At 46.4% G+C, this 13,766-nt stretch overlaps 1 protein-coding gene across 1 annotated transcript in view; it reads right to left on the bottom strand.

Moving 5' to 3' along the window:
• GABBR2 (gamma-aminobutyric acid type B receptor subunit 2) overlaps positions 1-13,766 on the bottom strand; it is a 370,296-nt gene that overhangs the window by 164,967 nt on the left and 191,563 nt on the right. The window contains exon 5 of the mRNA XM_024126525.3: positions 4,231-4,296. Within this exon, the coding sequence (XP_023982293.1) occupies positions 4,231-4,296 (66 nt within the window). The remainder of the gene's footprint in view (positions 1-4,230; positions 4,297-13,766) is intronic.

The raw sequence follows: 13,766 nt of genomic DNA, 5'->3' as shown, positions 1-13,766 counted from the left end.
TGTGGGATCTTCCCAGATCGGGGCACGAACCCGAGTCCCCTGCATCGGCAGGCGGATTCTCAACCACTGCGCCACCAGGGAAGCCCCTCATTGTTTTTGTCTCTAGTAGGAATGTGGTCTCAGGACCTGTGGCCACCAAACGGGCCCTACCAGGTGATGATGGGCAGTCTTGAGCTCATGTTCTTCATTCCCATGAACGACTCTGTTCTCATTAGCTGCAGACAGGTAGCCATGATGTAATTTAAAAATCCAATTTCCTCTTTTTATTGCTTCCTTTTGCCTCCTCACTTCCTCAGGCAAGAAGGATATTTCCCTTTTATAGGCATTTCATAACCATAATAGTAATAAATCCTCACATCAATAAAGCAATTAACAGCTGGAATGACAGTCACCCTTCGGTGGCCTTGTTTAAGCCTCTCGACAATCCTATGAGGCAAATAAGACAGGGGTCGTTGCTTCCATTGTAGAGGTGAGACAGCTGGGGGCTGGAGTTGTAAAGTGGCCTGCTTGAGGTCACACAGCTGGCAGAACTAAAACCAGAACCCAGGTCAGAGTGCTTGAGAATTTAGAATAGACCACCAAAGAGGGAGGAGAAGACAAAAGCGACAGGCCATGGTCGTCCTTTGCTGGAACCGAAATGAACATTTTGCCACAGGGCTATAATAGTCCTTGCATTTGCTGGAGACTACTCTCCCCTTGGGTGGCAGGTCCAATCTCAAGAACATGCAGCAACACGCTGCAAAGTTTGCACTGCAGCATTTGGATGGCAAAGACGCGGCTGTCTCCATCCCATTGTGCTCTGACCCTGACATGGGTGGAGAGGTTCTCTCCTTGGGTCTCTGTTCCGAGAAGCCCCTCCCTCCGTCACACGCCAGAGTTTTCATTCAGTGTGAGGACACTGAGAAGACTCTCCTCAGGACCTTCCAGGCCTGCCAGAAAAACTCCTTCCTAACCAGATAAGACTGACAGTCCTGACAGGCAGATCCATCTGACGGTCTGACACACGGAATAAACCCCCAACCAAAAACTTCTGAGAAACCACTCAGTGAATAAAGCAGCCAGCAAAGACTCTAAGAAAAAGTCCATCTGAAGATACCCAAAGTCCAAGAGGAAGAAGAAAGTGGATGAGGAGGTGGGATGATGTCCCGTGCTGTGTGGAAGGCAAGCAGCCTGGGGCTTTGGGTCAAGAGGAAGACAGCCATGCCGTCTGTTCTGAAATGGAAACCACGCTGCTGGAAATGCCACTCAGAAAATAACCGCAGTGCACAGCATGGAGGGAAATCACAGCCACGCCTCGGCTTAGGGTTTGGCTCAAATCAGAACAGGAGGGGACTTCCCTGGTGGTCTAGTGGGTAAGACTTTGTGCTCCCAATGCAGGGGCCCCAGGTTCAATCGCCAGTCAGGTAACTAGATCCCTCATGCATGCCGCACCTAAGAAGTCCACATGCCACAACTAAGAGCCTGCATGCTGCAACTAAAAGAAGATCCCTCCTGCTGCAACTAAAAGATCCTGCGTGCTGCAACTAAGACCCAGTGAAGCCAAGATAAATAAATAAATAAATACTAAAAACAAATGAAAAAACTAGGAGGTCTGTCTGCATTTTGTGTAAACAGGAGATGGCCAATGCTCAGTGTGGCAACTTCACAGATCATTTTTATTAATTTACTTTTCCTCAGTTGATCGACAATCACCCACCATGTGTGCCAGCTGCTTGCAAGGCCTTGGGGATATGTAGGGGTAAAACCCAGCTTCTTCTCTAAAAAGTTATGTCTTCTAATTGGAGCATTATTCCTTTTTTAAATGGGCCATTTCTGGACCTTAGATGGTAACATGCAAAGTATTATGAGTTTTGAAATAAAATGTATTACATCAATTTGCTCCATGTTTTTCAATTTTTCTCATGTTCCTCCTTAGATTTTCATATGGAAATACTCCTTAATTACCCTTAACTGAGACACAGGATGCTTAACACAATCTAGGAAAGTCCATCAGTTAGTAAATTCGTCAGCCCAATGGTGGTCCATTCCATCCTCAGAGACCTTACATAAACAAATAAAAAAAGGTTGCTGACATTTGCTGAGGGCTCACTGTACGTCAGGCACTATGCAAGGTGTTTTTGCTCATTTAAGCTCCACAACAATCCTATGAGACAGGTGTTATTATTATCCTCACTTTACAGATGAGAAAACTGAGGTTCAGAAAGTGTCAACAAGCCCAAATTCAGTTACTAAGCTGCAGACCAGTAGTTCAAGCCCAAGCAGACTGACTCCTGAGCACTAAGCTTCACTCAGGGTCCCCTGAAAGGTCAGCCTATAGCTTCTCCTTCCTCCCTGCTATTTTGAAAGGTGATCAGGCAGTTCCCACTTTGCTCCTGAGCCTTCAAGAGGAAATATCCCTGGGTGACTATGGTTTCTGGTCGCTGCTCTCTCCTTACTCCTGGCTTCTTTTCAGTTTCTGCATCTCTCCTGAAATGGGGCACCAGGAGCTGAGCAGGGTACCCCAGGTGGGGTCTCTCCAGCAGAGAGCAGAGGGACGACCCGCCCTAGTTGTGGACGTGCAGCCTGAGGTCACCTCGGCTCCCTGGAAGCTGTGCTCATGCTGGTTACTCACAGTAACCTTGAGGTCAACTGAGACTCCAAAGTCTCTTTTGTTCTAAACGCACAGTACTCCTCAGCTATGCCTCTATCATCTTGGACATAGGCAGCCCAATTTGTTCTAACATAACCTTATATTAGGACTATTAGGTTTAGTCTTCCTGGATTTAATCAAACATTCCAGCTTGTTAAGGTTCTTTGCACCCTGGCTATCTTCCAACATATTTCACAACTTCTAAAATTCCTATAAGCCTATTTTTATAATCTCATCCAAGTTACTGAAAAAAGGTCAAAGAAAACAGAGGCCTGTGGTCCATCACTAGAGACCGCACCTAGAATAACCTCAGTCTAAGAGGAGGAGCTTATTGAGGAGACAATTCATGTAACTAGGCTCTCATTCTGTTGATTTCTCTCCTGACCCTGAGGTGGAGGAGAGTGAGCCAGGGCATCAAAATGGAAAGACAGGGCTTCCCTGGTGGCGCAGTGGTTGAGAGTCCGCCTGTCGATGCAGGGGACACGGGTTCATGCCCTGGTCCGGGATGATCCCACATGCCGCGGAGCAGCTGGGCCTGTGAGCCATGGCCGCTGAGCCTGTGCGTCCGGAGCCTGTGCTCCGCAACGGGAGAGGCCACAACAAGAGGCCCGCGTACCGCAAAAAAAAATAATAATAAAATAAAATAAAATAAAATAAAAAATGGAAAGACATAGTCCCTGTGTTAGAACTCTTACATATGCTCAGGTTAGAATATCATGTGGAGAAAAGAGGATTTGATTGGGAATCAGGTGAATGGGGATGGAGCCCTGGTTCTGCCATAAAACATCCCTTGGACAAGCTTCTCCACCTCTCTGGGCTTCTAGCTCCTCATCTGTAAAGTAAGGGTAACAACAGTAGCTTCACATGGTTATTGGAAAGATTTAGTGAGATAAGGTTTAAGAATATACTTTGTCGGGCTTCCCTGGTGGCGCAGTGGTTGGGAGTCCGCCTGCCGATGCGGGGGACGCGGGTTCGTGCGCCAGTCCGGGAGGATCCCACGTGCCGCGGAGCTTCTGGGCCCGTGGGCCATGGCCGCTGGGCCTGCGCATCCGGAGCCTGTGCTCCGCAACGGGAGAGGCCACAGCGGTGAGAGGCCCGCGTACCGCAAAAAAAAAAAAAAAAAAAGAATATACTTTGTCACCTATCACACACCAGACAATTAAAAGGATTCAGTGGTAGATACTGAACAGTTGACGGTCTGTGCTAAACCTGAGACTCTGAGCCCTGCTTACAGGGCAGGAAGGGGTCTGAAGACTCCCGGTCTGGCCCTGGAATCTGGTGTCTCCCTCTGTGTGGTGCACACAGCACCGCTCCATTAAGCAAGCTGGGTGGAGGAGACTTAAAACTAGCTGGCAGCGCTGAGGCAATGGTAAGACAGTGGGTTTGGTAAACTGAGGTTCCTGGTTCCTCCTACAACTGCACTGTTCTGAGTCCTGGGGTTTTAGCTCTCCAGAAAGACGAAAGAGCAGTGAGAATAACACTTCTGCTTCCAACACCCCAGACTCTGGTCCACTCAAGGACCAGGCAGTGACACTGAGTGCAAGAAAATGCTTCGTGAACCTCCCCAAAGACATCCATGACACAACCAAAGTGTTACTTACACAACAGAACACTTTTGCTGCCATATTCTGGTCAAACTGGCCAAGGATGATCCGCACGTCGTTGCCCTGTGGACAGAAGGACACGGATGTGAAGGTGAGCGTGTGATCGGCATAGCTCAGAGGGCTTGAGGCAGCGGGCAGGGATCATTCACATGCCCCAGGCTCCCCACCAAGAGCTCTACCTAAGGGGGTGGGCAGAGCAAAACCTCACCCCCCAGCCCAGCCCAGCCTGGATCTCCGGCTCTCTCTGGGCCCAGCTTTCCCTCAGCTACTGCTGCTGGCCCTGCCTGGTCTCGTGGGTAAACCCTGGGGCAAGTCTGCACAGGCTGGAGGCTAAAGGCTCTGAGAGGCCTCATTGTCTCCCCTGCTCTCCTCCAACAAGGGCAGGCAAACGCTCCAGGGCACTGAGACAGCGTCTACTCTCCGTCCTCACTCTACACATAGGGAAACTGAGGCCAGAGGAGAGAAAGGAACTTCTAAAGTCCCCAGGGGAGTTGGTAGCAGAAACAAGTTCCCAGCCAACACCCCCTCCCCCTCTAGTATTCTAGACTTTTCCACCTTTCTGGAGTCCACAGAGCTTCCCAATTAAGAAGTTTCAGAGTCTCTTTGAGTTCTCAGCTTTGTTCAAATCTCAGCTCCACTTGAGTGGCCTCCAGCGGCTCCTTTTCCCATCTTAGCCTCAATTTCCTCATCTGCAAAATGCAGATAATGGCAGTACTTAGAGGGCTGCTGAGAGGACTAAATGAGATAATCCTCATGGAGTGTTTAACATAGTTCCTGACACAGAGTAAACACCCAGCTAGAATTAGTGTTTTATAACCTTCTCCCAACCTATTCTTCTCCCTTTATTTCAAAGGAAAATCTATATTCAAAAGCTCTAAAAATGGTTATTTATTATCTTAATATCTCAATATGGTTAATAGGTATATATTGCACCATGGGTCCTATGACTCATTTATTCATTCAACAAACATTTACTGAGTGTCTGCCTGAGGCTCCCTCCTGGGTCAGGGTAAGGGGTTCTTGGTTGCTTTCTAGGGGAAGGGACCCTGCCCTGCCCCCATACAGAACAGGCAGAGGAGGATGCACAGGTGGCCTCCAGGAGACCAGCCAGGCCCCGGCCCACACGCTTGCTCCCCATCCCAGCCCTGCCCTCCGCACTGACACTCGGCCCTGCGGGTGGTGCTACCTTCCTGCCATTTACCCCGTCCTTTCCAGCAAGGCTCAAGGCTCTTTGATGCATAAAGAAGAGAAACATCCCTTTAAAGATCAGTTTTTAGCATCTTTCAAAATCGGAAAGTGCTGACTGGGAGGCCATTTTACTCATCATGTACTTTAGCAAAATAAAAAAGACTTGGATTCTAAAATCACCCTTCGTTTGCAAGCAAGAATGGAAAGAAGAAAAAAAATTTTCCTCTGAAAGGACTTTAAAAGGTCATTAACAGAGAAGTTGGAGGAAGGCAAGCCTTTGTCATCACCATGGCTGCAATGCTATAGAAAGTTATAAGCCGCTTCTGTTCTGTGGCCATACTCCCGGGCACACTCCAGGGTCTTTCCGCTTGTTTGTTGAATTTTTTATAGCATTTCTTGCTGCTAACAGTATTCACCTACCCATATCCATATCCATATCCATATCCATATCCATATCCATCCAGCAAACATTTATGGAGCATCTACTTTGTGCCAAGCCCTGTGTTGCTAAACATGGTATAGTAGAAACAGCTTATTGGATTTTGGAGTCAGAGAGACCTTGGTTCACATCCCAGCTCCAGCACTGACCAGCTACATGACCCTGGGTCTTAATGTCCTGGAGCCTCAATTTCCTCATCTCTGAAATGGGGATAATATTCCCTACCTGACCTGGTGGTGGTAGGATTCATGATAATGAAACCCACCCACTGGTTTCCACGGTGCTCTCTCCTGGCTCCCTCCTGCCTCCTGGTCATTCCTGCTCAGACTCTCAATCAGCTCCTCATCTTTCTGCCCATATCCCTAATGCTGGTGTTCCACACAGTTCTGCCCTCATCACTCTCCCTGGGCAATCTCATTCACGACCCCAGCCACAACTCCCCTCTGAGCATTGCGGACTCCCAAGTCTCTCTCCCCAGCCCAGACTTTTCTCCAGTTGCCCCCTGGACACCTCCACTTGGATTCTCTCAACATGCCCCAAGTTGAACTCATCATCATTCCCAACATGCCTACTTCCTCCTCCTGTATTGTCCATCTCTAGAATGGTGTTGTCAACCTCCTACTCCCTAAGATCATAAACTTGGGAGCCATTCTAGATTCACTCCTCTCCTCATCTTAGCCATAACCATGGCCTCCTCCACAGCAGGGAGAATGAACTACCTGCAGTTCTCTTAAATGGTCTGCCAGTCACTGCTTCATTCATTCACTCATTCATTCATTCATTCACTTTCTCACTCTGTCCCCTTTCTTTCTTTCTACAAGTTCATTCATCCAGAATGCCATTCCCTCCCACCCTACACGCTCTGCCTGGAGAGCTGCTACTCCCCATTCCTGCCTTAGCTCAGGCACTCCTACTCTGAGAAACCATCTCTGTCCCAGTAGGCTTGGTGGTCATTTGCTCCTCTGTGGGCCCAGAGCACTCTGTGCTTCCCTCTATCATGGCCTGAGTCTACTTGTTTGTTTTCCCCATTGGACTGAGGATAACTTGATTCATCTCTGGGTCTCCAGCTCCCAGAACAAGACATGACACATGTATCAATAAATAGGTATTAAATGTGTGATTAAGTGAATGAATGCTGTGTGAAGCACAAGCACAATGCCTGGCCCACATTGGTTATTCAATATATGCTGGTTATTATCATCAACTGCACTAATATCCTGCTAGCCTAGGGCCTAGGTACTGGTTGGGTTCACCATGTTCATTTCTTGAATGGACCGAGGGACCCGCATCTTCATGGTTGACCACCTGACCACATGCTAACATAAATAAACAGCTCTGCCACTTGTGGACCATTTAGTGTCTCTGATGCCATGACAACCAAGTTGCACTGACTGCTTGGTTCTATGCTCCCAAACTGTTAGGACTGGATGGGGCCCAAGGGATCACTGATCTAGTTAACCCCTTCCCAGAGAGGCAAAAATCTTTCCCAAATCCAGCACAGCACCCCAAAACCAGCAATCTTGCCTTGGTATCCCCTGACCATCAGAGGGTCCTGGAGAAAGAGCCTATCCAGGGCCAGGTTGTGCCTGATGCAGGAAGCTATTCACACCCACTCTGACTCTAGACAGTGAGTAAGAGGGGCAAGATGCTGCAAAGCCTGGGAGAAAAGAGGACGAGCCAGCACTCAGTGCAGGTGCAGCCTGGATCCCAGGGTAGGGAGAGGATAATGGGAAATATGACTGGACTGGGATCCTTAGCGGGCCCTTGAGAGCAGCATAAAGAGTTTAAGGTGCTTCTCAAAATGGGATATGTGTACTCCCAGGGCAAAGGAGTTCTCCTGAGAGCATGAAAAGTGCGGCTATACCTGGTTCTTCTTTCTGGAGTAGCAATTAATTGGAAGATTCAGGGGTGAAGGGAAAGATTTTGGATTGGGGGAATCTTAAAAGTTTTTAACACACCCACACTCGCACAAAAGTTCCAGAATCACACTTTTCAATGTTGCATAACTTGTATGTTTCCCTTAAAATCCAGAGAGAGGAAAGAGATTTTGTGTTGGCAGTGGACCCTGCTTCTGGCCAAGCCCGCCCACTTCCCTACCAGGGATATCAGTGCACTCTCCTCTATAGCTTGGGGGCAGTTGAAGGAGTGCCAGGGGTAGGGGAGGACAGTCATGACCATCTCTGAGGATGACAGTGCAGAATGGTACTGTGATGCTAGAGCTGGAACGTGGCAGAGGGCAGGGTCTCAAAAATCCCTGCCATGGACTCTTGGCTCTGCAGGGGGCCGCCTGGAGTGAAAGTAGATGTCCCGAGATCAGAAAAATAACAGCTTCTTCTTAGAGGGCTAGATCTAAGGTAATGGATGGTAGCAGAGACCTATGTTCACACCCTCAACAGGCCACACCCATGGGGGGCAAACATGGAAGGGAACAGCCATGGGGCGGGAGGCCCGGGGAGGGGTGCTCAGTCCAAACCCTGGGTGGATTTCCCTTCCTCCTTCCTGGCCCCTCTCATCTGTTGTCTAGGACCTCTTTGTCTCTGGGGCCCTTAAAGGGAGCTAAAATCTCACATACAAAAAACGACACTTAAGAAGGATGACTCAATTCAAAGCACTAGTGTATAACCCCCACTTTACAGGGGATACTAGCAGAGTCAAAATAAATGACAGCTCCCGAGCTCTTTCTAGCCACTGCCCTAGGAGGTAGGTGCTATAATTATGCCCACTCTGGATAGTTTCATGAGCAAACTGAGGCCCAAAGACTTAAGCAACTTTCCTAGGCACAGCAGATGCTGTTGGTCCTGCTGGATCCCCTCCTCGGGGCTAGTGCACCCAACCCAGCTGCAGCGATGGTGGGCTGCCACCAGCTCCCTCCCTTCTCTGGAGAACTTCCCTCAGCCAAGGGGAGCTTCCTGGCCCTAGAAGGCCATGTTGTGCCCCACATCCCATAGCAGCCAGTGACTGACTCACATGGGTAGAAAACTCCAGCCCCCTTGCTGAAAGGTGGGACCAGCTCGGTCGTGCAGACTGTGCTCCAGAGATCCAGTGAGGCCAGGTTAAACCCATCTCCAGCCAGAAGGCATTCTGGCCTAGCTCCCCTCTTGCCTTATCCTGCTTCTCTCCCCTTCTCCTGAGCCCACTCTCAATAAATCTCTTTCACAAGAATCCCAGGATCTGTTTCTAGGGAGTTCAACCTAAGACACCAGGTCACAGGGATAAGAAGTGGTGACTTTGGCCTCGACCCAGTGTGGGTCTGGCCCCAGAGCCCAAGCATTTGACCACTAACTCCTATATATTACCTCCCATGCTGAGAAGGTCAACCCCACCAGGCCTGGGCTTCTGGGCTCAGTACCCAGTCTGCAGCAATGACTCATGGAGAAAAGTCCTATGGATTTTGAAGTCAAAGGACCTGAGCAGCAAATGTAACCCTGAGACATTAAGCTAGCTGATGTGCATTTAAAAGAGCAGGAAAGCAGAAGGCAACCCATCTTGCTTCCCTGTGACAGCAGTGTGGGGTCCTGCTAGAAGATCAAGGTTGACCCTGACACTGACCTCCTGCCATCTCTGCATCTGTCTCAGCCTACGTTTAATGGCTTCCTGGTTTCCTACAGACGCACACTACCCCACTACCCCACTGGGCTGCTGAAAAATCAAATGAAACCATGTTCAGCATTGTAGAAAGGGGTAAGGTGCAATGAGCCCAAAGGTGGCTGAGCTATTAGAGGCCAGGCATGATGCAGGCTGGGAGGTGCCCCTGACCTGGAGCAATGGGCACTGGTGAAGTGGTGAGAAGCCCAGGCCTGCTCCTACTCCCCCACTTTGGTCGTGAGACCTGGGGTAAGCCTGAGAGGGTTAGCATAGATGTTTTCCAAAGTCCCTCTTGGCTCTGACAGACTGCTTCCACACCCAGAATGAGTATTCTCTTTTATTTAGCTAAAATTAGTCTTTCTTAGACTTTTTTTTTTTCTTCTCCAGAAGTGTCCCTAAAAGCAGAGAAGAAGGAGACATATACTCTTAAGGACGGGAGTGAAAAAGGGTACAGTCCATAGCAGCCCACTGGCAAAGCATGGCATTTCTTTAAAGTTTATTATTTTATCTTGAAAATTCATGTATATTTAGCCTTCCAATAACATATCTATGTTTATCTTAAGATAAAAATAATGCTTTTTCTTCCCATGTCTCTGAGCAAAACTGGCCTGCTGGGAAGATGCACTACATTTATTCTGTAGCTTTGCATCCCCTCGGGGTGCTGGTATGAACCTCAGGTTCAGGCAGTCAGGCTGGATTCCTGGCCCGCTGTTGGGGGGTGGTAATTCCCACTAGGACTTTCCCATGAAGCAGAGGGGGGAACAGTCCCCCTCAAGACCTATCTTTGTGGTCTTCCTGTGATAGAATAATGGCTCCCCAAAGATGTCCATGTTCTAATCCCTGGAAACTGTGAATATGCTGTGTGACATGGCAAGGGGGAGTTAACACTGAAGATGGAATTAAGGTTGCTAATCAGCTGATTTATAAAATAGGGAGATTTTCCTGGATTCTGAATCCTGAATGATGGGTTGGGGGCTGCTCCACGGAAGGCCAATAAAGCAACTGAAATTGATAGGCACAGAGTAAAGTGACAAAGCAAATGATTAAATAGTTAATCCCACTAAGGATCATAAGTAAAAGAAAAAAGTATGGGAGACCCCTGTAAGTGAATAATCACTCAAGAAAGCAGGCCTGCCTAGCAACAAAACTATGCAATAGAAGCATGAGACATGCCCCAAAACAATAAAACAATGGTGGAATGAGACCCACATCCTGCCCAGGGAGGTCAGTAAGTTAATGACTCCTAGGATATGCTCCTCTGTGCATACTAAAAACAAAAATATAGGCAACGTTGGACCACAGTCTGGCTTGGCACAGCCGTGTGGCTAACAGGGTCTTGGTGCTCCAGACGGGTGTCAGGCCTGTGCCTCTGAGGTGGGAGAGCCGAGTTCAGGACACTGGTCCACCAGAGACCTCCCGGCTCCACATAATATCAAATGGCGCAAGCTCTCCCAGAGATCTCCATCTCAACGCTAAGACCCAGCTCCACTCAACAATCAGCAAGCTACAGTGCTGGACACCCTATGCCAAAAAACTAGCAAGACAGGAACACAACACCACCCATTAGCAGAGAGGCTGCCTAAAAACATAATAAGGTCACAGACACCCCAAAACACACCACCGGACACGGTCCTGCCCACCAGAAAGATGAGATCCAGTCTCATCTACCAGAAAACAGGCACCAGTCCCCTACACCAGGAAGCCTACACAACCCACTGAACCAACCTTAGCCACTGGGGGCAGACACCAAAAACAAAGGGAACTATGAACCTGCAGCCAGCAAAAAGGAGTCCCCAAACACAGTAAGTTAAGCAAAATGAGAAGACAGAGAAACACACAGCAGATGAAGGAGCAAGGCAAAAACCCACAAGACCAAACAAATGAAGAGGAAATAGGCAGTCTACCTGAAAAAGAATTCAGAGTAATGATAGTAAAGATGATCCAAAACTGTGGAAATAGAATGGAGAAAATACAAGAAACGTTTAACAAGGACCTAGAAGAACTAAAGAGCAAACAAACAATGATGAACAACACAATAAATGAAATTAGAATCAACAGCAGAATAACTGAGGCAGAAGAACGGATAAGTGACCTGGAAGATAAAATAGTGGAAATAACTACCGCAGAGCAGAATAAAGAAAAAAAGAATGAAAAGAATTGAGGACAGTTTCAGAGACGACTGGGACAACATTAAACACACCAATATTAGAATTATAGGGGTCCCAGAAGGAGAAGAGAAAAAGAAAGGGACTGAGAAAGTATTTGAAGACATTATACTTGAGAACTTCCCTAATATGGGAAAGAAAATAGTCAGTCAAGTCCAGGAAGCACAGAGAGTCCCATACAGGATAAAACAAGGAGAAACATACCAAGACACATATTAATCAAACTATCAAAAATTAAATGCAAAGAAAACATATTAAAAGCAGCAAGGGAAAAACAACAAATAACATACAAGTGAATCCACTAAAGGAACTTCTCTAGGCAGGAAACACAAGAGAAGGAAAAGACCTACAATAACAAACCCAAAACAATTAAGAAAATGGTAATAGGAACATACATATCAATAACTACCTTAAATGTAAATGGATTAAATGCTCCAACCAAAAGACATAGACTGGCAGAATGGATACAAAAACAAGACCCGTATTTATGCTGCCTATAAGAGACCCACTTCAGACCTAGGGACACATACAGACTGAAAGTGAGGGGATGGAAAAAGATATTCCATGCAAATGGAAATCAAAACAACACTGGAGTAGCAATTCTCATATGAGACAAAATAGACTTTAAAATAAAGAATTACAAGAGACAAAGAAGGACACTACAAGGGATCAATCCAAGAAGAAGATATAACAATTGTAAATATCTAGGCAGCCAACATAGGAGCACCTCAATACATAAGGCAAATGCTAACAGCCATAGAAGGGGAAATCGACAGTAACACAATCACAGTAGGGGACTTTAACACCCCACTTTCACCAATGGGCAGATCATCCAAAATGAAAATAAATAAGGAAACACAAGCTTTAAATGATACATTAAACAAGATGGACTTAATTGATATTTATAGGACATTCCATCCAAAACCAACAGAATACACCTTCTTCTCAAGTGCTCATGGAACATTCTCCAGGATAGACCATATCTTGGGTCACAAATCAAGCCTTGGTAAATTTAAGAAAATTGAAATCATATTATGTATCTTTTCCAACCACAACCCTATGAGGCTAGATATCAATTCCAGGAAAATATCTGTAAAAAATACAAACACATGGAGGCTAAACAATACACTACTAAATAACCGAGAGACCACTGAAGAAATCAAAGAGGAAATCAAAAAGTACCTAGAAACAAATGACAATGAAAACACGATGACCCAAATCCTGTGGGATGCAGCAAAAGCAGTTCTAACAGGGAAGTTCATAGCAATATAATCCTACCTCAAGAAACAAGAAATATCTCAAATAAACAACCTAACCATACACCTAAAACAACTAGAGAAAGAAGAACAAAAACCCCCCAAAGTTAGCAGAAGGAAAGAAATCATAAAGATCAGATCAGAAATAAATGAAAAAGAAATGAAGGAAACAATAGCTAAGATCAGTAAAACTAAAAGCCAGTTCTTTGAGAAGATAAAATTGATAAACCACTAGGCAGACTCATCAAGAAAAAAAGGGAGAAAACTCAAATCTATAGAATTAGAAATGAAAAAGGAGAAGTAACAACTCACACTGCAGAAATACAAAGGATCGTGAGAGACTACTACAAGCAACTATATGCCAATAAAATGGACAACCTGGAAGAAATGGACAAATTCTTAGAAAAGCACAACCTTCTGAGACTGAACCAGGAAGAAATAGAAAATATAAACAGACCAATCACAAGCACTGAAATTGAAACTGTGATTAAAAATCTTCCAACAAACAAAAGCCCAGGACCAGACGGCTTCACAGGCGAATTCTATCAAACATTTAGAGAAGAGCTAGCACCTATCCTTCTCAAACTCTTCCAAAATATAGCAGAGAGAGGAACACTCCCAAACTCATTCTACGAGGCCACCATCACCCTGATACCAAAACCAGACAAAGATGTCACAAAGAACGAAAACTACAGGCCAATATGACTGATGAACATAGATGCAAAAATTCTCAACAAAATACTAGCAAGCAGAATCCAACAGCATATTAAAAGGATCATACATCATGATCAAGTGGGGTTTATTCCAGGAATGCAAGGATTCTTCAATATATGCAAATCAGTCAACGTGATACACCATATTAACAAATTGAAGGAGAAAAACCATATGATCATCTCAATA

Source organism: Physeter macrocephalus, chromosome 9, assembly GCF_002837175.3.
Source record: "Physeter macrocephalus isolate SW-GA chromosome 9, ASM283717v5, whole genome shotgun sequence".
Classification (NCBI taxonomy): Eukaryota; Metazoa; Chordata; class Mammalia; order Artiodactyla; family Physeteridae; genus Physeter; species Physeter macrocephalus.
Note: the sequence above shows the minus strand (reverse complement) of the source record. Positions and strands in the feature narration are given on the sequence as shown.